Source organism: Pristis pectinata, chromosome 25 (assembly GCF_009764475.1).
Source record: "Pristis pectinata isolate sPriPec2 chromosome 25, sPriPec2.1.pri, whole genome shotgun sequence".
NCBI lineage: Eukaryota > Metazoa > Chordata > Chondrichthyes > Rhinopristiformes > Pristidae > Pristis > Pristis pectinata.
Genome location: NC_067429.1, coordinates 24823178 through 24847790, shown reverse-complemented (window position 1 = coordinate 24847790; position 24613 = coordinate 24823178). Strand labels below are relative to the sequence as shown.

Sequence of the window (24613 nt, the reverse complement as noted above, 5' to 3'; positions counted from 1 at the left end):
GGCTCGTGGCCTGCAGTGAACATTACTCAGAAGGTATTCCTTGTGGTGTGCTTGTAAGCTTCAATGTGCTGTGATTGATTATTTCATTCTTGATGCCTCATCCTGTAGGTGCGTTGTAAATACAAGGTAATCAATCACAAACGACTAGTTGGCCCATCAATCCTGTCCAAAATAGTTCTGACGTAATAGTCCGTGCCCACCCAGAGCCATGTAATTCCCTGAGAGAGGCAGAAAATGTTTTAAAGTGGTGACCAGAACTATACACTACTCCAGCTGCAGCCTAACCAATGGTTTATAAAGTTGTACCATAACCTCCCTGCTTTTATAGTCTATGCCCCAACAAATGAAGGCACATATCCCATATGCCTTCTTAGCGACGTTATCTACCTACAACTTCAGGGATCCTTGGGCATGTAGACAACGGGTTGTCTGTTCCTCAGTAATTCCCAGGGTCCTGCCTTTCATTCTATACATCCTAAGTGCACCAACTTGCATTTTTCAGGATTAAATTCCATTTCCCATTACTCTGCTGATGAATATCATTATACAGACAATACTCTCTTCACTATGAGCATGATCAAGTTTTTTTACCATCTGCAAAATTTACTAATCATGCCTCCTACATTCACATTAAGATGTACACAACAGCAAGGGCCTCAGCACTGATGAGACAACAATCTGCAGATATTTCACATTTCACGTGTGGTAATCACCACCCTCAGCACAACAACCTTACTAGTCAGATGCATTGTGTAAAAATGGATACAGTCCAGCTTTGCTTTCCTCCATAGTTCCTTATCAAGTCCATGTATGCTCTGCCTACTGATGTCTTTAGTTTTCTTTCTGTATTTGGCTGTCCTCACCCACTATTATAATCCTACTGTGTCCCAATGCACTGTTAAATTGGTTTAACCCCTTCCCAACACCACCAGCCAAGTCTTCCAGAAGAATGTTGAACCTGTTCCGTTTCAGGTGCAACCTGTTCTGCTTGTACAGGTCCCACCTTCCCCAGAAACTCTCCCAGTGATCCACTGTGGGTGGAATAGTAGCACTGCAGACAGTGCAGCTGTTTGACAGCTCCAGCAACTCGGGTTCGATCCTGGCCTCCGGTGTTATCTATATGGGGTTTGCGCATTCTCCCTGTGACTGCATGGGTTTCCCCGGACGCTCTGGTATCCTCCCATTTCCTAAAGGCGTGCAGGTTGGTAGGTTAATTGGCCACTGGAGATTGCCCCTTGTGCAGGTAGCTTGTGAGGCAATCAGGGGAATGCTAATGGACATGTGTCAGAGGGAAATAAATGGGGGATAGGGATTGGTCTGAGAGCCAGCAAGGACTCAATGGGGCCAAATGGCCTCCTCTGTTGAATTAAAATATGAATACAATATCTAGAGCCCTCCCTGCTGTACCCTTTAGCACTGCTGCTGTAGCTCTGAGTCTTAATGTTCTTATGAAACTTCCCTTTAAGAGACACCTAATATACTAAAAGATAAAACAATGGTAAAATCATACAACACTGATAAAAGACATAACTAGACCTCATTGCTGCAATATGCATCAACACATCTACTAACAACTCACCTTGCAACATATTGCCAGGAACAGTAAATGTATCACTGTTCTAAGGTTGCTGCACTCTTGTCTCTAACGTATGTTGCATACAAAGGAAAGGATTATAGTTCCTATTTCACATTTCCCTGCTTCCTCATCATCCCTGGTCTCCCCCAAGGATGCCACATAGGTCATGGTCCAAGGTAAAATTTCTCTCTCTCCCTTGCTACTTGCAGGCAAATATTTGACTTCCATTCAGTACCTACTCTCAGCAATACAGCAAGAAACTGCTGCTGAAGTGTGGCGACACTGAGATGCCGACCTACAGTACACATTAAACTACAGGTTGCAAACTGGTTGACTGCCAAAAGGTTACACGACCTTGCCACCCTATTGGGAAATAATGGGCATTCTACCCAGAATTCTGCAGAAAAATCATAGCAGGTACATCCAGCCCTTCCCAGCAGACAATTCTGTGACAGTAACTTAGATCAGGAAAACCACTCGTGTTTTGCCGGTAAATCCTATCGTTCAGTTTTCCCACCCTGTGGTGAGCAGTAACCTCCAGCAGGGGGAGCCTGAGCCACAAACTGGGAGGACCAGAGCTCCACACTGTGAACCCCCATCTACTGGTGGTTACGGCTCTCAGAATTCACAAGGGTTTCCAACCTGCTTCTGCTGAACTCTCTCAACCGGTCGTACATGGAAGTTAATGCAAAACATCTCAATTAGGAATAGAGCAACAGGAGCGGATTATAAACCGTTTAAGCACATTTTTGCCATTCATTGGTGTCACACCTGATTTCTGACTAATCCAGTCACACAGTGTTGTGTATATGGAAACTGTCATTTCATAACATGCAACTTCCAGTTTCTAGGCTACTTTGCACCACCTGACAAATTCAACTTCTTGCCATGAATTGCACTTGCATCAGTCAGCCACCTTCCACCTCAGGTTTGCATGTTATGACATCATCCCACACAACTGCTTTAAAGCGCACTCGCCCCTTGGAACCCTGAGCTGAACCAAGTTTTCACACAGCTGCTTGCTCTGCAGCAGCTCAACTTAAAGGGGCTTTCCCTAACCTGACCACAGCCCAGGACTGGGAATCCAGCTTGGGCAAGGCCCCTTTAATTTATTTATAGACCTACTCTCCTTCAGGCGCCCCACTGTATGAACTATCAATAAACCCACTCCCTAGTTTATGACATTTGCCTGGCCCTACACCCACCAAACAGCCAATGCACAGGCACCAAAAACTCCAACCAACGCTGAACACCCAACACACAGCACTGCCAGCCACCACGCGCGGCTGCCCGATTCACCGTACCCCACTCCACCGACAACCAGACTGCCCACCTTAGATTCCAACACTGCTACTGGGAAGGAGAAAGGAGAAAGATCCAACTGAACTGGATTTCTTCTCACCCCCCCACCCCAAATGCATCCAATGTCTTCCTATCGTGAGACTCTATTCCCATCCACCCCATCATTTGGTTTCGGGTTGCTTCAGTTTAACCAACTTGTGGGATCATAAATACAAATGAATTTGCAAGACAGAACCCGAGACAAGTGGTTGTCTTTATGGTCAAACCAATAAGTGGCAGCCTCACATATTCTTGTGTACACACTCCAACATCAGTTGTCTAGAAGGTGACCCGAGGCAGGTATCCTGGCGGTCTCTGCCATGCCATCCCCTCCCCAGCCCAAGGTTGCTGAGTCACAACTGTTACTTCAGCACAGACCAGACAACTCAGATCAAAGACGCCTCCCATCCTGGTCACTCTCTCTTCTCCCCCCTTCCATCGGGCAGAAGATACAAAAGCTTGAAAACAGACACCACCAGGCTCAAGGACAGCTTCTATCCTGCTGTTATAAGATTCTTGAACTGACTTATTTTACGATAAACATGAACTCCTAATCTCACAATCTACCTTGCCGTGGCCTTTGCACCTTATGTCTACCTGCACTGCACTCTCTCTGTAACTGTAGCACTCTATTCTGCATTCTGTTATTGCTTCTCCCTTTGTACTGCCTCAATGTACTTATGTTTTGGAATGATCTGTCTGGATGGCATGGAAAAGTTTTTCACTGTATCTTGGTACAATAAAAATCCAAAGATGGCAGCAATGTCAATCCAGCCAGGTGAACCAGAGGTTTTGTCGCAGTTGGACAAGCAGCACAACTGCTTTGATAGCCCACGTATAAACTGACGTGAACTTAGTCTTGGATCATGAAGCTGCAATCAAATCCACGAATTCTGTGAATCAAGAACTCAGAGCACACTCCTGGGATTCAAAGATTGAAGTGAATGTTTTAATGTTTAAAATAAACTTCAGTTGGTTACTAATAATGTCATGTGGAATTATCGGCCAAGGCCTATAGAAGTTAATTTGGCCTCAGCTGTTAAACACTGTCAGTGGCATTAACCTAAGTCATTTAGCTAATCAGAAACTGGTTGCTATGATGCAGTCTGAAGCAATTGGTCAGTCTTAAGCTGGAGTTCTGTGTTGAGGTGCTGTGTTCAGTAGAGGGGGAGTGGGGAATAATTATAAATGAAAATCAAAAAACAGAAAATGTGGGAAACATTTCTCTGTGGAGAGAGAAGCAGAGTTAACTCATGTTTTGACAAGGGTGCCTGAAACATTAACTCTATTTGCACAGATGCTGCCTGACCTGCTGAGTGTTTCCAAAGATAACTAATTTCCATGCTCCATCTGCAATTACTTGTGTGAGCTACTTCAACAGCACCTCCCAAAACTGTAACCTCTACCACCTGCGAAGGCCAGGGCAACAGGTGCACAGCAACACCCTCACATGCAGGTTCCCCTCCAAGCCGATACATCTCCCTGTCAGTTATCACTGCTGGGTCTAAATCCTGGAACTCTCCAACAGCACTGTGCGAGTACCTTCACCAGAAGATTGGTATTGGTTTATTATTGTGAATAGCTTGTCTTACAAACCGATCATACAGGTCAATTCATTACACAGTGCAGTTACATTGAGTTAGTACAAAGTGCATGATGCAGTACGGGTAAAAACAGTGACAGTACAGAGTAAAGTGTCACAGCTACAGAGAAAGTGCAGTGCAATAAGGTGCAAGGTCACAACAATGTAGATCGTGAGGTCAGAGTCCATCTCATCGTATAAGGGAACTGTTCAATAGTCTTATCACAGTGGGGTAGAAGCTGTCCTTAAGTCTGGTGGTACGTGCCCTCAGGCACCTGTATCTTCTACTCGATGGAAGATGTCCAAGAAGGCAGCTCTCTGCCACTTTCAAGGGCAATGAAGAATGAGCAATAAATGCTGGCCTTGTTGGTGATGCCCATAACACAAGAGACACATTTCGAAAAGAAAACCCGAGGTCCACAAGTCCAATTCAACTTGTTAAATTGCCACAGTGATAATCTTTAGCCCAGGAGGTCCCACTCTGCTGGATGTTAGGGACCCAGTAATTGTTGACAGGTGGGTAAATGGTGGAGTAAAGGGGTACGAGGAAGAAGAAAACAGACATTACACCAACTGTGAAGCAAACAAAAAGATTTAATCATTGGTTTACCTGCAGTAATAGAGAAGCAAACACAGCAGAACTAGGACCAAGAGAGCCATAGCCCCAAGAATGGTGAGCAAGAATATGGTGTGGTAGGTGGTGATGTCTCCGAACCTGGATGGGCTGACTGCAGCTGTAAACAAGCAGTGAGGAGCCGAGTTATGAACTGACAAACTTCTAAAGGAATCAGTTTTTGACAGAAGTACATAATTAACATTTTTTTTTAAAAGTTGCCTTTTGAAAATGTTCCTCGCCATCTGTTTAATGTCATCTGGTGGAAGATGAACTTCTGGAGATTTTAATAGGGACATTCTATTGAGACTAACAAACCGGTGGAAGAGACCTGGCCACCTACTTACTCAGCACATCCCCCCACCTCCTCTCTCCACAAGGGCAGCTTATATCCGCTTCCCACTTAGGTTTTCTTCAAAGACATTTTGTGGCGGCTTATTCTGTACTCTAAGCAAATAAAATTTGCTCACTTTCCCTCCTTACCCTTAATCATTAACGTTTTTTTTACTCGTTAACCATAAGATAGTATTTGGAAATATTTTTAATCTCCTGGTGAGGTGGTGAGGTGGGAGGGAGAGAAGTGGTGCGGACGGGGAAAAGAGAGGCAAGACTTTGATAACACTGTCTCCAAAAACACATCCAAATGTCTTGTTTTATTTGGAAAACACAACACTGTCATAAATGTTTGCATTTACTACATTGTGGAGCATTAATTATAAGGTTCTGTCGGACAGTAGACATCATAGTTTGCCAGTATGTTATTTATAGAAAAAAATTCTTCTACATATGTCATTTTGTTCCCAGTAAATGTACAGAACACCAGAGTTAAGACATCAAGCCTGGAACTTTTCTATTTAAATCCTTTTATGTGACAGAATAAACAAAGCACCAGCCTTGAATGTGTATGGTGAAGAGAAGACCTGACCCTGGGATCCATCAGGATTTCTCCAAAGGGGGAATGCTCTGCTAAAGCAGGGAACCTACATTTGCATTTAGAGTATATCCTCTCGAATCAAAACAACTCCCAAAGCCAGATTCTTGGTTGACTCTTGTCAGTTGTCCACAGCTACTAAGTGTTCAACAATCACCTTTATTTTTGCAATTGCAAGGGTCAGCGCAAGTCAAACGAGTAAGAGGGATTTCAGCAGGAAACTGAGGCAAAGCCAGAGACCTCTCAATCACTGTGAGTGATTAAGAATGTGTCAATATCATTAAATGGTGGCTATAAAAAAAATGCTGAGAATATGGTACAATAATCCAAAAATAAAAATCACACATAGTGGTGATTAAGCATCTTGTCAGTATGAACTATGAATCAAAAGATGCAGCAGTATACATCGCCACAAAATAATAGATAAATCCCTAAACTGGTTTTCATTTATGAGTATTGGAAATAAAATTCTTATCTGGGTTAAACAGGAGGTAATTAAGTATCTGCAGAGCTGTGTTGGGAGCATCTGACATATAAAACATACGGATCGTTTGTAGGAACAGTAATTAACAAACTCCACTTACCCATTCAGCAAATTAAAAACTGCAAAGAAATTTTTAAAAATACAAGCAGCACATTGGATCCCACCAGTTCTATTCAGTTTCTAAATGAAATGCAGACATTTATTAAAAATAAAAGTTTAAATGCAAGAATTGGATTTCCCAGGGTCCAAGTAATATTGAACCTTGACTTTTCTTTCTGATTCCAAGGGCACTCAGGCCAATGAGACACCGTTATTGTGTTGATGTGTTTCCTTGGTTTACTCAATGGAATGATACGAGGGAAGGGCTCAATTACATGGAGAGTTTACAGAAGTCACGGCTGCTATTCTTGGGGCAACGATGGTCAATGGTTGATTTAACTGATGCTTTCAAAGTCAGAGTGTTGTGATTCATCTCCATATATTTGTAATGACATAGAGGTGGCCATGTGATGCAATGAGTCCATGTCAGCTCCCAAAGCATTCCCCTTAATCCCAAATAATTCTTTAAAGGTATTGAAGGAGGCCATTCCACCCACTGAATCCATGCTAGCTCACGTCCCTCCACTAATTTTTTCCCTGTAACCCACTCTCCCTACATGTCCATCAACTGCCCCCAGATTCCATCACTCACCTACACACTAGGGGCAACTAGAGTGGCCAATTAACCTTCCAACACACAAGTCTTTGGCATGCAAGTTAAAACTGGAGAGCCTAAAGGAAGCCTAGATGATCTCAGGGAAAACATGCAAACTCCACACAGACAGCACCAGATACTGGAGGGCACAGGTTTGTGAGGAGGGGAGGGGCAAGTTCAAAGGAGGTTTACAAGGCCAGATTTTTTACAGAGAGAGTGCTGGAGATGAGGCAGCGGCTCCACCAGCCACACCATTGTGCGGCCAATTTAGATAACTGGCAAAATAAGCATAAGGGACAAAAACACAGCGGAAGGCACAGCAGGTTTGACATCAACCTTCAAAAGAAAATCGGATAAATATATGAAAATCAAAACCACTACTAAACATCGTGAAATGAATGACAGAGTGGGACTAACTGGGTAGCTCATTCAAAGGTCTGCAAGGGCATAAATAGTTCCCTTCTGCACTGCAAGATCACATGAATAAAACAGAAGAAAGCCAAGGGGGGTTTAATACTTTAGTTCTCATCAAGTACTATGCCAACCCCCTCACTATTCAAATCCTCCTCACTTCGGACATAATGGAAGATGTCACTCGCTGGATATTAGGATCCCGCTAACGTTTTGGCAGTCTTCACACATTGGACTGGAGTTCAAAACTGTCCATAACTCACTATGAAATACTCCCTCCAACCCCCAACCTCTCTCAATGAGGTGGATGGGAAATCAGCACCACAATGAGCTTCCTTCCTCTAAGAGCAGGGTTGATTATTAAAGATAATGACAGTGGCACAGCAGTTAGCTGATGTTGCAGAACTCCAGAAACCTGGGTTTGATCCTGACCTCCAGTGCTCTCTGTAGAGTCCCTGTGACAGCATGGGTTTCCCCAGGTACTCCAGTTTCCTCGCACATCCCAAAAAACGTGCTGGTTGGGAGGTTAATCGGTTATGGTACATTACCCCTGGTGTAGGTGAGTGGGAGTGAGATGTTGATGGGTGTATGAAAGAAAATAGGTTACAGGGAAATACGTGGAGGATTGGGACAGATGGGATTGTTCTGAGAGTTAGCATAGACACATGGGCTGAATGGCTTCCTTCAACACCATATGAAAATATAAGAATGGAGAGAATTTCCTAGATGATTGCTACATTTGTCCTGGGAACGTTTTTGTGAAAAAGAATCTCCTTGTTCAGCTACCCACTTCCCCTGATGAGTGCACTCACAAGCAAAAAATAAATCTGATTAAAGTCTAAGGAAGCAATTTTAAACTGGTGAGGTAGAAATCATCTGGAAATTACAACCAATGATATTCCTGGACAAAAGTTTGGCATTTTCTTGTCTGAGTTTAACAATGGCATAGAATCAGTGTCATTCAAAATATCTCAGAATCTCACTGGACTGAGAGGTGCCAGTCATTTGGCTGAGCCTGCCTATAAAAGCCAGTAAGTCCCATACATCCCTCTTTCTCCAGGGTCCTGCATGGGTTTCTGTTTTTGAAGTGTACAGTAATTCCTCAATTTTCAAACATTGTGAAGATAAATCTTTGATTTACAAAGCCATGTGTGGAACACACTATATCTTAGTACCCAGCATTTTCAATTTACAAAAATTCACTTAACTAAAAGTTCCCCAGGAACATATATTTTTACATAAATCGAATAACGCCAGTACATCCACCATTTGATAACTAACATGGCCAACAATGGTTGTGAACTATAAAAACTGTTTGACCCATATTTTTCTCATTTGCCTCCCCCTTGCTAATTCCTAGTACAACAGTGGGTGTAAGACCAAACTTCTAAATTAGGACTGAAGGCAGTTCAAATGCTCAGACTTATCCATCCAGCACCCTTGATCATAAATCCCCAAGCACTTCTTTAATCTCCAGTGTCACACTCACACACCATCTGGGTTTACTCACTGTGGGCTTGTGAAGTTCAATATATTTAATTCACCCAGCTGATGATGAAAAAGGGGCCACGCAATTGTGGGGCAAAAAAATTCTTCTCATATTGACAGCCTATGGCACTTGACTAGTACAATGAAGTGTGCTCTTAAAGAGACACACCAACTAAAAGTAAAAATTCCATCAAAAAGGCAAGAAATGCAAATTTATGGTTGCAGCATCTGACTTTGCAATACCTTTAATGTTTATTGACCAATAGGAAGGCTTATGTTTATATACAGCAACACCCTGAAGCATGTTACAGTTAATTGAATAATATAAACATTTAGAATTTAGGAAACACAGCTGCTAACTTGTGCACAGCAAGGACCCACAAAGGGTCTGTTTTTTTAAAATTAAATTTTATTTTATTTACAGAGTGGTAATAGGCCCTTCCGGCCCAACGAGTCCGCGCCGCCCATTTTAAACCCCCATATTAACCTACCCGTACATCTTTGAAATGTGGGAGGAAACCGGAGCACCTGGAGGAAACCCACGCAGACACGGGAGAACGTACAAACTCCTTACAGACAGCGACGGGAATCGAACCCCGATCGCTGGCGCTGTAATAGCGTCGCGCTAACCGCTACGCTACCGTATGTTCCAGGAGAGCAAAAGGACTCTGCTGGTCTTCTGCAAAGAAAGTCCCAGGATCTCAGCACTGAGATTGCTCATGCTGCCATATCCCATCAGGATTAGAATGAATAGTTCCTTTTCAGACAGCATGTACACAACTGCATGGCCACCTTCTGTGCCAGAAGTTTCAATAATGCTCTGGTTCCTTGTGGACACATTAGAATTGTGCCTTGTGTGCTCTGCATTAGCTGTTTTATGTCAGCTTGGCTTTTTACTATGCAGTCCATAAAAGCTGTAAGATAAGGAGTGATGCATTGTTTCCACCGATTGGTGGGTTAATAATCAGGAGGAACAAGTTAAGGAAAACCAGAAAAGGATTTAAGAGGGAGTTGAGCAAAACTTTGCAAGAAGTTGGAACAAATAAGTCCATGGTTTTGTGCAGAGTGCAAATTAATTTCAATGAAAAAAATAAGATGCAATGGATAGCTGGAGAGGAAACTTGGGTGAAGTGAGGAGGACCCAAACAGATGGAGCAGGATCCAATGGTGTGCAACCACCTCTGCAATATACATGCAGTCTGCACCATGCACAGGCCACTCATGCAGAAGCAGCACTTGTGAGGCCTGCCTCGATGTTGCTGAAAGAGGGCAGGCTGTGGCAGGCACCAGTCAGTGGTCTGGTGCAGGAAGTAAGTAATTACCCGGCTCCCGGACACACCACCACTCCCCCAAGCCCAGGCAACCCAATAAAGCTTGCGAAACTCACCTGACCCCACTCCCCATCACCCCATCTGCTAATCATATGACACAACCATTGGCTCACTTTCAAATATGGCCCTTCCCCTTATCTATGATACCTGGCAACACCAGCCAGGCTTCTGATCTCACCTCTGATTACTGTTCGGACCCCCAACTACCAACCACACACTAGCGTATCCGACTATACACTCCAAGTACCCCACCACCTCACCATATTACTGATGCAACCCCAATCACCACAACCCCTAACTCTTCACCAATTCCTTGCTAAACCCTCTACCAGTCCTCCCACTGCCCCCACTACCTAACACATACTCCAATCATCTTGCCAATCCATTCACCCATCTTCAGGTCTGTCCAAGCCACGTGCCATCCTGACTTGGGAATATATCACCATTCTTTCACCATTACCAGGTCTAACTCCTGGAACTAACAGCACCGTGGGAGCACCTTCACCAGAAGGACAGCAATGTTTTGAAATCGTGACTCACCACCACCTTCTAAAGGACACTTGGGGATGGGCAATAAATGCTGTACTTGCTGGTCACACACTCATACGACAATTACTTCCTTCCTTTGCCCGCCTCACATGACGCCTTCATGATTTTGAATCGTCCAGTCACACCCCTTGAACAAAAAGTTTGCTGGCTACCCACACACCGAGTCTTTAATGTCAGCCAGCAGCTCTTCAACGGAGGTTTTTAAACTGAGGTTATTTAAATTGTAGAATATTCTGCCACACGTTGTACTTGAAAGAGTTGTTAGGACATAGAACAGTACAGCACAGGAACAGGCCCTTCAGCCCACAATGTTGTGCTGATCTAATTAAATGTGTAACTAAACTAATCCCCTCTGCCTACACAATGTCCATATCCCTCCACTCTCTGCACATTCATATGATTATCTAAGAGCCTCTTAAACGCCTCTATCATATTTGCCTCCACCACGACCCCTGGCAACGCATTCCAGGCACCCAACACTCTGCTTGGCCCATCTCCCTTGAACTTTCCCTCTCTCATCCTAAATCTATGCCCCCCCAGTTCCAAAATAAAATTCCTTTAATACAAAGTGAAGACAGTTACCACAAAAACAGCATCACTGAAGAGTTTGTGCAACAAGCAATGCAATGGCTTGATAGGGACAATGTGCAGTTTCTGTACAACAATGGTCTGCGATTCTACTTGGTCCCTATTTAAACTCCTTTTTAAGATCAACTAGACTTTATTGCGGTAAAGTTGGCCAGTACGTATTTCAGAATGTACACAGCATGATGCTGTACAACAGATAATGTGGTCTCTTTTACCTAGGGTTTCAACCACTTTTGGAATGGGTTGTGCTTCCAACCACTGAGGCAGATCAAACATTGCTCCTCATACCTCAGGCCAAAATCTAGGCTGACGTCTCACTTCAATATGGAGGGAATGCTGCACTGCCAGAGGTCCCAGCTTTCAGATGACTTGTTAAACCGGCCACACTCTCAGGCGGCATTGACAGATCCTGCTGCTATAATATATAGAAGAGCGGCCAAATTCCTCTGTTACCCTGAGCCAATATTTATCTCTAAACCAACAGTAGTCATTATCACATTGTCATTTGTGGGACCTTGCTGTGCATTAAGTGGTCATGTTTCTTACTCTATAACAAGGATTACACTTCAAAAAGCACATAATTAGCTGTACATTGCTTTTAGACTTTTGGTGGCCATGAGAATGCTATATAAATGCAAATTTTATTTACTTTCAAGTCCAAGACATTCATGATCCAGGATTTAAATTTTTTTTAAAGATTATTTTCAAGTATCCTTCTGTACTTCTGACTCACTCTCATCCCAGTTGTTGGCATTTCAGGGATATAAAGCTGGCCCAGTGGAAGGAGGAGATCCAGTAGTTCATTTACTGGAGAACTATTCACCAAACAAATGTTTATTAGATAAATCCGTAGCACCCTGCGTTAAAATGTGAACAGAATTCCATACAATGATCAGATTCAAAAGCAAGAGCCACTCTGAAATCAATGCCTGGGTTGAGAGGAAACTTAGACAAAACCAGTTCAGCTTACCTTGGGTTAAAGGAAGCATAGCTGCTGCCCAGTAGCCCAGCTGTGGAGCGAGGTACAACCAGGTGAGCTGGTTCCCATCCTTCTTGATCATCCCAGTTCCACTATTGACCCAAGCCCCTGGAAAACAGATTATGGAGAAGCGGTCATTTTCATTGCACTCGAGAACTGGCTGCATGGCGAGACTCAAACCCAGACAGAATGTCTCCTCTGGCTTAGCTCTTCACGCTCAGGAGCAGTCTGAGAGATATGCTTTTGGTTGACTTTGGTTTACAGAAGAGAGCTGCTTGTTTAGAAGACTACAACTGGAGAAAATGCAAAAATTTTCCTAAGGTTTTTTTTTGGCTCAGATTGATGTGCTTGTGACTTTTATAGGATTTATAAACCTGTACAGATGACCCCTGCATTATGGCCGTTTGGGTAACTGAAACTTGTCCTCACAGAATTCACAAATCACTACCCAAAAATTGGAGATACAGAATAAAATTCACTCTTAGGGAATCAGTGTGGAAAAAGTAGTAAATCAATCAACACAAAATTTATTGCACTTCTTGATGCATGCACAATGACGTGGCTTCACATTATGGAAGATCATGACACAGATCACCTTCTTGGAATGCAACCCCCCCCCCCCTCCCATAACATGGTCACCTGTAAAAGGTTTGCAGTTTTACCAAAAGCTCAACGAGACTACTTTAGAAAAAGTGAGAGGGGTTCCAAGGAATGCAAAGTCCTTTCCTATAGAATTTGAAATTCCATGCACTTAACTTACAGGGAACAAAGGCCTCAGTGGAGAAACAGGCCATTCAGCCCCACAGGATGTGCTGGTGTTTATGCTCCTCCCAACTTAATTCATCTCACCATATTCTACACGTCCTTCAATTTATTTTTCCCTTCTGTGCAAGATCCCTTCACCATCAGTGACTCCATGTGGTAATAGCTCCACATTCCCACTACCCCTGGGCAAAGGAGTTTGTTTTAATTCCTTATCAAAATTAATTGTGACCATTATACATTTAAAGAATCTGGTTCTGTACTTACCCAAAAGTTAAAAATATCTCTGTTCATCTTATCAACTACTGGCGTAATCCCATTCACCTATGCCTTTATAAAGAAAAGAGTTCGTCTGTTCAGACTTCCTTGGTGATAGTCTCCCTTGCCGATTTTTTGCTACTTTATCTTGTCTATTATATCTTCATTGTAAAATGTAGGTGGCAACAGTGTGGTCAAACCAAAGCCAGTGTACCTGCTTTTAATTACAATTCTCAAGAAACAGGATGTAGTGTGTGGGCTTTTAGTTCAGTGGGTATAATTGCTGGATAAGCATGCAAACTATATTTCCAGATGAAGGACAGTTCAGGTATAAGAACAGAAGAATGGGAAATCATGCTGCCCCTTGGGCCTGCTTCTACATCAACTCCACTTTCCCAAAGTGCCCAAGACTCATGTCTTGATTATCTCCTTCTTCTTAGGCAGTCTCCCAGAATCAAGGAAGGTCCTAAGGTGGATGATGAAACAAAATGCTATTTCTTTGCTAAGATTGTTTATTTCTAGTCCCTGGCTCTCATTGAGTCGACAGTTCTCCCTAACTTCTAGCATTTCATTAGTGTCCGCAGACCCAAAACCTATTGTGTGTCTTGGGCAGTTCCCCATTCTCTATTATATTTTCTTGTGTCTCTGGTTCTGAGGAACCCATATTTAGTGCTCTCTTCTTTGCTATTTATTCGTAAAAGCTCTTAGAACTGGTTTTCATATTTATTGTTAGTCTCTCCAGTACTCACTTTTTCCCTGTTATCAATTCATTGATTATCCTTCACTGATTTTTAAAACAATCTCAATCCTCAGGTTTACTTTTTTGACAAAATTATGACCTTTCTGTACTGCAGTCTAATTTTTAAATCTTACTTTGAAGACAGGGATTGAATCTGTTGACCTTCTTACTCATAAAGTCATTGAGTTATACAGTAGAGAAAAAGGTCCCTTGGCCCAACTGGCACATGTTGACCAAGATGCCCATCTAAGCTAGTCTCATTTTCCCAATATCCCTCTAAACTTTTTCTATTCACGTTGCCGTCCAATTGCCATTTAAATTTTTTTTAATCTACCTGCCTAAATCACTTCCTCTGGTAGCTCATTCCAGATACGAACCACCTCCTGGGTGAAAAGGTTGCCCCTCAAGCTTCTAATAAATCTCTCCCCTCTCACCTTAAACCTATGCATTCTAGTTCTTGATTGTCCACCCCTGGGAAAAAGACTGTGTGGATTCACCCTATCAATGTCCCTCATGATTTTATACACCGCTACAAGATCACTCCTCATTCTCCTACGCTCCAATGAATAAAGTCCTAGCCTACTCAACCTCTCTCTATAACTCGGGCCCAAGTCCCGGCAACATCCCCGTAAATCTTTTCTGCAGTTTTTCCAGCTCAATGGCATCTTTCCCATAGCAGGGTGACCAAAACTGAACATAATATTCTAAATGCAGCCTCACCGATGTATAGCTGCAACATAACATCCCAACTTCTATACTCAGTGCCCTGACTGATGAAGGCCAGCGTGCCGAAACCCCAGATACAAGATCAGATAGATGTGCAGATCAGGAGCTCCCAGCCTATTTACCAATGTGGGCTATACACTTGTAGCTCTCCTTGTGTTATATAAGGTGCTCCCACACTACTTATTCATTTAAATTCCATACTAAAAATGATTCGTAACTGTTATCTAACAGTAATGCAATACGAGTCAATACTTGATAAATATCTTTCATTTCTACACTATCAAGTATCTATCAATTACATTTCAAATGAACAAACAGTATTTTAACTGCTAAAATAAGTCTGGGTTGATAATATGTTACATGGGCCACAGCAGTGTGCCAATTACACTGCACATGGCCTGTGAACCGTTGGTGTAGACCAAGCAGTTGTGCCAAGTCAGGGGGCAGTGTGACTTAGAATGCAAAACTCTGCAGCCCATACTTTAACTTGCACCACGTCCAGCTCTCTCATTGCTTTTCACTGTCTCCTGGATAAGCAGTACCTCTGTTTTAAAATCTCCCCACGGTCTCCTTCCTTTCCACCTCTGCCCTCCTGTCCCTTCAACCTTCTCAAATCTCTATGTTTCTCCATTTCTGGTCCCTTACAGATTGCTGATGTTCATTGCTCTGTCATTAGTGGCCACGTACTGGAACTCTAGACCTTAAGTTCCAGAACTCTCTCCATCTCCCTCAGTGCCTCCCACTTTCCTTTGGAAACTGTTTATGTAGCCTGGTAGCATATCTTATTTGATAAACAACCCTAGGTGCTTCAAGGGTGAGTTAACTGCTTTGGGTGCTATAAAAATGCAAGTTGTTGTATGGCAGCAAGCGACATGATGATGAGATTTGAAGATAGTTTCTATTATTTGTATTGGTTTATTATTGTCACTTGTACCGAGGTACAGTGAAAAACTTGTCTTGCATACCGATCGTACAGGTCAATTCATTACACAGTGCAGTTACATTGAGTTGGTACAGAGTGCATTGATGTAGTACAGGTAAAAACAATAACAGTACAGAGTAAAGTGTCACAGCTACAGAGAAAGTGCAGTGCAATAGGGTGCAAGCTCACAACAAGGTAGATTGTGAAGGTAAAGATACAGCCGCATGATAGCAATCAACCTTCTGTGGAATAACTGTGGATACAAGGCTGGCAGATGAATGTGTCCACTGCATAAAGACCCAGGCAGCAGTGACAAGACTTTGCAACTCTGACTATGGTAACAGCAAGTCCACTCTCTTAATGAGCACTTGCTGCCAGAAAGGGTGGTGAAACCCTCTAACTACCCAGCTGGCAGAGGAGGCATTTGGTGAAAAAAATGACCTCAGTATTTAAGGGAGCACAAGCAACTGAGGATCAGTTGGCTTCAGCCAAAACTCACAGAGAGGGGCAGGGAAAGGAAGGGAGTGGACTTTATACAGTGGGGTGGTGGCAGCTGTACACATCTGTATGGGAGGCAAGAGTTCAAGAAACACAGTACAAACCGTTCAAACGCCCCAAATAAATTGTAGCAATAGGCACATGCTGCCAAAAAGTCACAAAGGGAAAATCATAGAAGCATTAAAACTAACATCACAGGAGGAGGCTATTTGGCCCGTGAGTTTATGTTGGCCCAAAACAGATATTGAGCCTAATCCCACTTTCCCAGCTTATGGCATCACATGTACTGAAGGACTGTACCTTGACCACCCTTTCAGCAGACTCCCTTCACCCTCTGAATTAAAACATTTCTCATCTCCCCTCTGCCCCTTCTCCTAATTAACTCAAATGTATGCCCACGAGTTTCTGACCTCCCAGCAAAGGGAAAAAAAAATCCTTCCTACTCACACACTCCTAATTTTAAAAACCATAATTAAATCTCCCACAGCATCCTCTATTCCAAAGAAAACATGTCAAGGTCGAAGCAACCCTTTCACATCACAAGAATTCTCTAGCCCTGGCAACATCCCTGTTAAACTCTCTGTTATCACACCCTTCCTGCGAAGTTATGGCCAAAAATGTGCGCAGTACACAAGCTGTGCTGTTTTGTACATTCTAACATGATCTTCCTGCTCTTATGTTCTATGTCTGGTCCATTAACAGAAAGTATCCCTTGCTCTCTTCTCTACCAGTACCACCAGGGGTCCTTGGATCTGTAATCTAAGGGTCCTGTGCTACGCTCTGCAAGGAAAAAATCCTTTCAGATGACATTTCCTGGTTTTCATTACACTGCAGTGAAATAAATCCCTTATAATCAAGAGCCACTGTTTTCTTTTTACCACGACTAAAAAGTTACATTCTGTTTTTTTATTACAAGATTCCAGGAGCTCTGCCAGAGTTCTTGAGATCACATTCGATGATTTATTTTCACTACTCTTGTTAATAAATCATAATTTCTGTTAGAATTCATCAAATTGATGTAAACATATCAGGAAATTTTAGTGGGGTAGGGGGAGGGAGCAGGAGAAGGAGCCAGAAAATTCAAAAAAGTAGGTTTTAATCTTGTGCAATAGTGTATAATAGGCGAGGGCAAATTGAGAGTGTTAGCTGCTAACCTGCTTCACATCATCACAAAAAATCAAGACCTACATGAAGAGCTTAGTATGTAAAGTGCTTCACCAAAACGGTGTCAATAGTGACACACTTTACATGTTATTGTATTTAACCGACTGCTTCAGGAGAGGCTAATAACAGAGGAACTGTACAGTATCATTTATACTCCCTCTATGTATAGGGGAGGAATCACTATTTTGTTGTGAGAAACAACTTTTACTTTATTAACCAAGTAACCTGTGCTGATCTTCATTCATTAACGCTTTGCTGTTCAAAAGCTGCCCACTCAGCAGTTTACAGTTCAACTTGCACCTTCGCCAGAACCATAATTTTTTTAAGTTTAAGACTAACCCCACCCATTCCTCCTCTCAATTCTCTCCCACCACCTCCTATATATGCTGCCCAATACAGAGGAGCAGGCCCACCACCATCTCTATGGTTTTTCACTACAGTGATCATTCTTGGTGTGTAAGCTTCAATACTACTGGAGAGCTGATCAACTATATCACAATTGAGCCATATTCAGTCCATTTCAAAAACGGAGATACGCTTTCCAGTTGGGAGTTACTCAATAGTAATTGGGGAGAAAGGGGAACCGTACTGACTTTTAATTCGTCTTCTCCTTGGCCTAGGGCTACCGAGTTGATTGCAGTTTTCAGTAGCGGGTATTAACCATCTCAGATCTAGCTCCTCGTGGTCTCCAGTGATTTGTTCTGAGTAAATCCATATCTTTACACACAGAACCATACGGTGGATCATCACAACTCAAAACTCACAGACCTAGACATTCTGTTGTAACATCTTACATTGAATTTTATTGGAAACTGTTACTTGATGGCTGTCTACACTTCTCACTGCCTCGGTAAAGCAGTCAACATGATCAAAGACCCTACCCATCCTGGACATTCTTTCCCCTCCCCCTCCCATCAGGGAAAAGATACAGAAGCCCGAAAGCATGTACCACCAGGCTCAAGGACAGTTTCTATCCTGCTGTTATAAGATTATTGAATGTACAATAAGATGGACTCTTGACCTCACAATCTACCTCGTCATGGCCTTGCACCTTATTGTCTGCCTGCACCGCACTCTCACTGTAATACTATATTCTGCATTCTGTTATTGCTTTTCCCTTGTCCTACCTTGATGTACTGATGTGGTGAAATGATCTGTATGGATGGCATGCAAAACAAAGTTTTTCACTGTACCTCAGTACATGTGACAATAACAAACCAATTAACGATCACCACCCTTTGCCAAATTGCACTGTGATTCTCCATGTTAATGACAGTCAAAGCTACGGATGCATGTGTAGTGATGTCAATTAGCTAACAATCTGAAACAAATGCTGCTTGAGTGACATTTGACCAGATATGCAAATTACAGTCGCCGTTGCCACCTTTTAAAGGAGCAGATTGAGTTGGGTTTGTTCTTCTGTTATTGAAAGAGAACCTGCATAGAAACCACCTCACACCGTTTCACTGGCATTAAGATCGAGTTGCGAGTCACCTAATGCTGTCCTGAAAGTTACATAAAGAACAAAAACTATTAAGAGCTTTGGTTGGCAAAACAGCATGGTTGAGTTTCCCTGTGTTAACACCACACCAGAACTAGCACTGCCAGTTCTAGCTGTTCTCAGCCTGCAGAACAGCAAGTGTGATCTTTTCAGCCAGCAGTTAGGAGGACATATCACAACACAAGTAGCATTATTCTAGCTACAGAAGAGTGCTGCTGCATAATGAATGGATGCTGCAGTGATGAGAGAGGGATGGGAAAGTAGTTTCAAAAGATCAGACAGACCTGCAAAGTCTAGAGAAGAACAATGCCTACAGGAGGAACGTTGCTGTGCGTGGAGGCCACACAGACCGCCCCAGGGCTACATCCATGCCTCCCCAGTAGGGAGTTGCCAGGGATGTCCAGTTAGGGAATGAGAGCAGTGCCTTGAATGCCTGAACTTTGGTATTCCCTGCAATGAAAGCTCTGCCTGTGCCCCACTCTTCCTGTAGGAAGTAGTAGGTGAAGTTCCCATTCTTTGAGAATGGGGCTTGGGTGATCTCCCTAATGCAGCAGTGAGCAGCAAACTGAGAGACGTGGCAAGAGAAGTAGCAGCAGCAGACTGGAATGACTATGAAGCCAGGAAGCTGAGAGTGACTGTGATCTGGGCAAAGTGGTCAAGGCACATATTTGGTTGTACCTGGGCTCACAACAGTCACATAGCTCAAAGGACACATGGCACGGTTTGACTGCTGGCGTTTTAACTCCAAAAAAGATTTAGGGAGAATGAAGATTTAGCTTCATTTTAGCTTTAGATTTAGGGAGGATGAAGAATGATGGGTGCAAAGGCAGCCAGAAGTTCATACAGAAGTGGAGCCTAATCGTCATCGATTGTCAGGAGTTGTGTGAACTGGGCGAGGAAGAGCGAGGACTGGTTTCTATTGCATTGATCATCTCCCTGACCCTTCCCCACCATCTTCTCATTGTACCCCTTGACCTCTAATGCCCTGAACTCTGCCCATCCTCTGCCGAAATTTCCCGTTCGACTTCCCTCTTGATTTCCCCTCACCTCACTACCCATCCCCACACCTTCACCCTGGATATCCACGACTCTCCCTGGCCCATTCTGATCTTCTCACAGACCTATCTCCATTATCTTGCTGATCTACTCCAAACTTCTTCTCTCTCTCCCCACCACCACAAGTTCACACCATTCCTCCCAGTGCTCGGGCATGATCTTTCAACCCCTACTCCTACCACGATCTCTTCCCATTCCTTCGCCCCGTCCCCGTTGTTCTCCGCTCCTACAATCCTCCCCCTTCAATCATCACCCACTAAACTGACCTCCTCCCCTTTGACCACTTCTGACCCTGCACAACACTTACCAACAACATATTTAGAGTTGTACAGCAGAGAAACAGGCCCTTCAGCCCATCACATCTGTGCCGACCATCATACCAATCTATTCTAATCCCACTTGCCTGCATCCATATCCCTCTGCGCTCTGCCCATTCAGGTACCTGTCCAGATGCCTCTTAAGTGTTGTTACTGCTCCTGCCTCCACCACCTCCTCTGGCAGCTTATTGCAGATATCAATGACTTTGTGTGAAAAATTTACTCCTCAGACCCCCTTTAAATTGCCTCCCTCTCACCTAAACCTCTGCTTTCTACTCTTAGAAACCCCTACCATGGCAAACAGACTCTGGCTTTCTACCCTGTGCCTCTCATAATTTTATGTACTTTTATCATGTCACCTCTCAGCTTCCTTTGGTCCAGAGAAAACAGACCCAGCTGATCCAACCTCTCCTTATAACTCAAGCCCTCCAATCCAGGCAACATCCCCGTGAATCTTTCCTGCATCCTCTCCAGCTTAAGTACATGCTCCCTATAGTGTGGTGACCAGGACTGCACACAATACTCCAAGTGCAGCCGAATCAACATTTCATACAACTCAGCTGCACCATCACATCCCACATCTCCTTCCAACCAGTTTTCCACTCTACCTGCCATACTGGGAGGTGAAAGCAGGTATTGAAGAGTTTCAGAAAGCTGGACAAACTTGGATTGTTTTCTCTGGAACATCAGGGGCTGAGGGGAGACCTGATTAAAGTTTAAAAAATTATGAGGGACATAGATAGGGCAGACAGAAAGAACCTTTATTCAAGGGTAGAAATGTCAAATACTAGACGGCATAAAGGTGATATGTGGGGCAAGTTCTTTTTTAAGCAGAGAACGGTAGGTGCCTGGAATGTCCTGCCAGGGGTATTGGTGGAAGCAGATATGATAGTGGCATTTAAGAGGATGTTAGACACACGAGTACGCAGGGAATGGAGGGATACAGATCACGTGTAAACAGAAGGGATTAGTTTAATTTGGTATCATGCTCAGCACAGACATCGTGGGCCGCAGGGCCTATTCCTGTGCTGCACTGTTCTATGTTCTCCGTTTGAGGTCTTCAGTCTTCAACAGACCTTTCAGAATAAGTAAACATGCAAAAGGATTTACAGAAGAGAAACTCTAAGTGACAAATGAATAATGCAAAAGAACAAACACAGACAGACCCTCCTTACTGGGTCATCAGGAACTGACTGTACTTGCTGACAATCTCACAACAAGCTGATAACGTGAAGAGACTTTTACAGCAACATGCCTCTACAGATTGTGATTGAGGAAATAATTAACAGCTGCTAGGAAGACAAATTCAGCAACTCAGTTATCCTCCTGAGTCACACTGTACTAAATAATTCTAACTCCAGCATCACTTCATTTATCAGTGAAATATTCACTTTACATCAAATCACTCAAAGGCTCAGCTAATTAATTAACTCATTGGTTAAACCCATGCATTAAAAGTTTTAAAAACATTTGCTCTGACCTTGTACCTCTTTGATAACTCATTTGTATTAACGTACAAGTTACCATCTGCATGTAAAAGTCCTGCTCTTGAACTCCTCCTTTCCTTAATATTGTACTGTTTATACAGATACAAATATCCCCGACACAACTACACAATAAGTAAATGATCTGCTCCTCAGCAAACATACCAAACACATATCGACCTAAAAATATTACTGTAATGTAACCAGGTGTGCTGCATAGGTGAAGCCTCTGTCACCAACCACACTGCAAATGCAAGTTGCACCTGGGGTTATACCTTTCTGACAACCCCGCTGCTGGAGATGTTGTGGGGGTGCAGGGTTGTTGGTTGGAATGGCCGAAAGCCACAGGACCGTGCTGGGCGAAGCGAGGCCGGATATAGTTTGATCATAGCGCTGCAGGAGGTTAAATGGGAGGTTCAGACCCTAGTACTGATAGGTGCTTGGGGAGGGGGCAGTGGATTGATGGGTAGGTGTGGAAGGGAAGGGGTGACACCAGGCAATGTCAACCTGCAGTGACCTTTGAGTACGATGATACATCGGAGGATTGTGTCGAGGGGAGTGGAGATGGTGGATTGGAGATCAAGAAGTGAGGCAGATTGATGGGAGGGGAAAGGGGTATGTCAGTGCCTCATAGGATTAACGAGACTAATTGACTCAGCTAATCTCAGTCTGGTGGGGCACTGGGAAGTCCTCATTATCCCTGGAATGGCCAATAGTGGTTGTTCCTAGGACAGCATGGTCTGGGTTCCCTGGCAATGCTCCAAACAATGTGTTGCATGGGCAAGGATATCATCCTGTGGGGTGCGAGGCTGAATCACTCTGGGGAGTGCTTGGGGGGATTTCTGGAGCAATACAAAACAATCAAGAATCTATTGCCATCATGTTTCACTCTGTGCAGGGCACGGAAAGGGGAAACAGCGAGAATCAGATTTATTATCACTGACGTATGTCGTGAAATTTGTTGTTTTGCGACAGCAGTACAGTGCAAGACATAAAAATTACTATAAATTAGAGAATAAATTAGTGCAAAAGAAAGGAATAATGAGGTAATGTTCATGGACCGTTCAGAAATCTGATGGCAGAGGGGAAGAAGCTGAATCATTGAGTGTGGGTCTTCAGGCTCCTGTACCTCCTCCCTGATGGTAGCAATGTGAAGAGGGCATTCCCTGGGTGGTGAGGGTCCTTAATGATGGATGCCACCTTCTTGAGGCAACACCTCTTGAAGATGTCCTTGATGGTGGGGAGAGTTGTGCCTGTGATGGAGCTGGCTGAGTCTACAACCCTCTGCAGCCTCTTGCAATCCTGTGCATTGGAGCCTCCATACCAGGCTGTGATGCAACCAGAGAGCTCTCCACTGTACATCTGTAGAAATTTGCAAGAGCCTTTGGTGACATACCAAATCTCCTCAAATTCCTAACGAGGTAGAGCCGCTGGCGTGCCTTCTTCGTGATTGCTTCAATGTGTTGGGCCCAGGATAGATCCTCTGAGGCGTTGTCGACCGGGAATTTGAAGCTGCTCATCCTTTCCACCGCTGACCCCTCAGTGAGGACCGGTGCATGTTCTCCCGACTTCCCCTTCCTGAAGTCCACAATCAATTCCCTGGTCTCGCTGACGTTGAGTGCGAGGTTGTTGTTGAGGCACCACTCAACCAGCTGATCTATCTCACTCATGTACACCTCCTCATTGCCATCTGGATTCTACCAACAACAGTGGTGTCATCAGCAAATTTATAGATGGCAGTTGAGCTGTGCTTAGCCACACTGTCACGAGTGTAAAGAGAGTAGGGCAGTGGGCCAAGCACACATCCTTGAGGTGTGCCCGTGTTGATTGTCAGCAAGGAGGAGGTGTTATTACCGATCCGCACTGACTGTGATCTCCCAATGAGGAAGTCGAGAATCCAGTTGCTGAGGGAGGTACGGAGGCCCAGGTTTGAAGCTTGTTGAAATAATGACGAAAACTATACAACAGTTGTTTCCATAGGATGATCTCCGGAAATTAAACACTTAGATAGCCACAGAGGGAGACCATTCACCCTATCATTGCTCTTCTGACTCTTTGAAGGCATTATTCAATCTAGTTCCATTCACCTGCCCCTTTTTCATAGTAGTGAAGAGATTTACCTTGTAACTATTTATTCAGTGACTTAAAAGTGGGATACTGTCTAAATATATTTAATAAAGGCATCAAAATAATACAGCTACTAGAAAATGCCTATTGCAATAAACATTCTAAGGTTTTGTAAGGGGATGGCATCTGATTTCATGTTCTCCCACTTGTGCAAGAGTTGCATTTGCCAGAATTTGCAAGAGTTTGTGGATTATTTTATGATCATGGCTATGCTCCACACAAACTCACCTCTGAGGGATTCACTCTGATTCTGACCCCTCATTAATATCTTGTGAACTTCTAATCTGTTAGAAGTATGTAATCAACCTAGCCACTCGTAGACTTACAAACTTGTCATTAAAGTAAGCTTCCTCTAATAACAGTCAATATCAGACATGAAAGAATTCACACTCACATATACTTTGTGCCAGTTCTGAAGCCAATGCTGTCCCTCTCACCTTTAAGAACACAAAAAGGACATTCGATGCAATGCACCATGCATTCTTTACTGTC

General features: G+C 43.5%; 1 protein-coding gene across 2 annotated transcripts in view; it reads right to left on the bottom strand.

Annotated features, from left to right (window-relative positions):
• fam171a2a (family with sequence similarity 171 member A2a) overlaps nt 1–24613 on the bottom strand; it is a 227312-nt gene that overhangs the window by 10361 nt on the left and 192338 nt on the right. For both annotated transcript variants that reach the window (XR_007958176.1, XM_052038439.1), the window contains exons 6-7: nt 12559–12675; nt 5110–5233 (exon numbers count right to left, since the gene is read on the bottom strand). Coding sequence is in view for 1 of the 2 variants with exons in the window: in XM_052038439.1 (XP_051894399.1) it covers nt 5110–5233; nt 12559–12675 (241 nt within the window). In the remaining variant the exon portion in view is untranslated. The remainder of the gene's footprint in view (nt 1–5109; nt 5234–12558; nt 12676–24613) is intronic.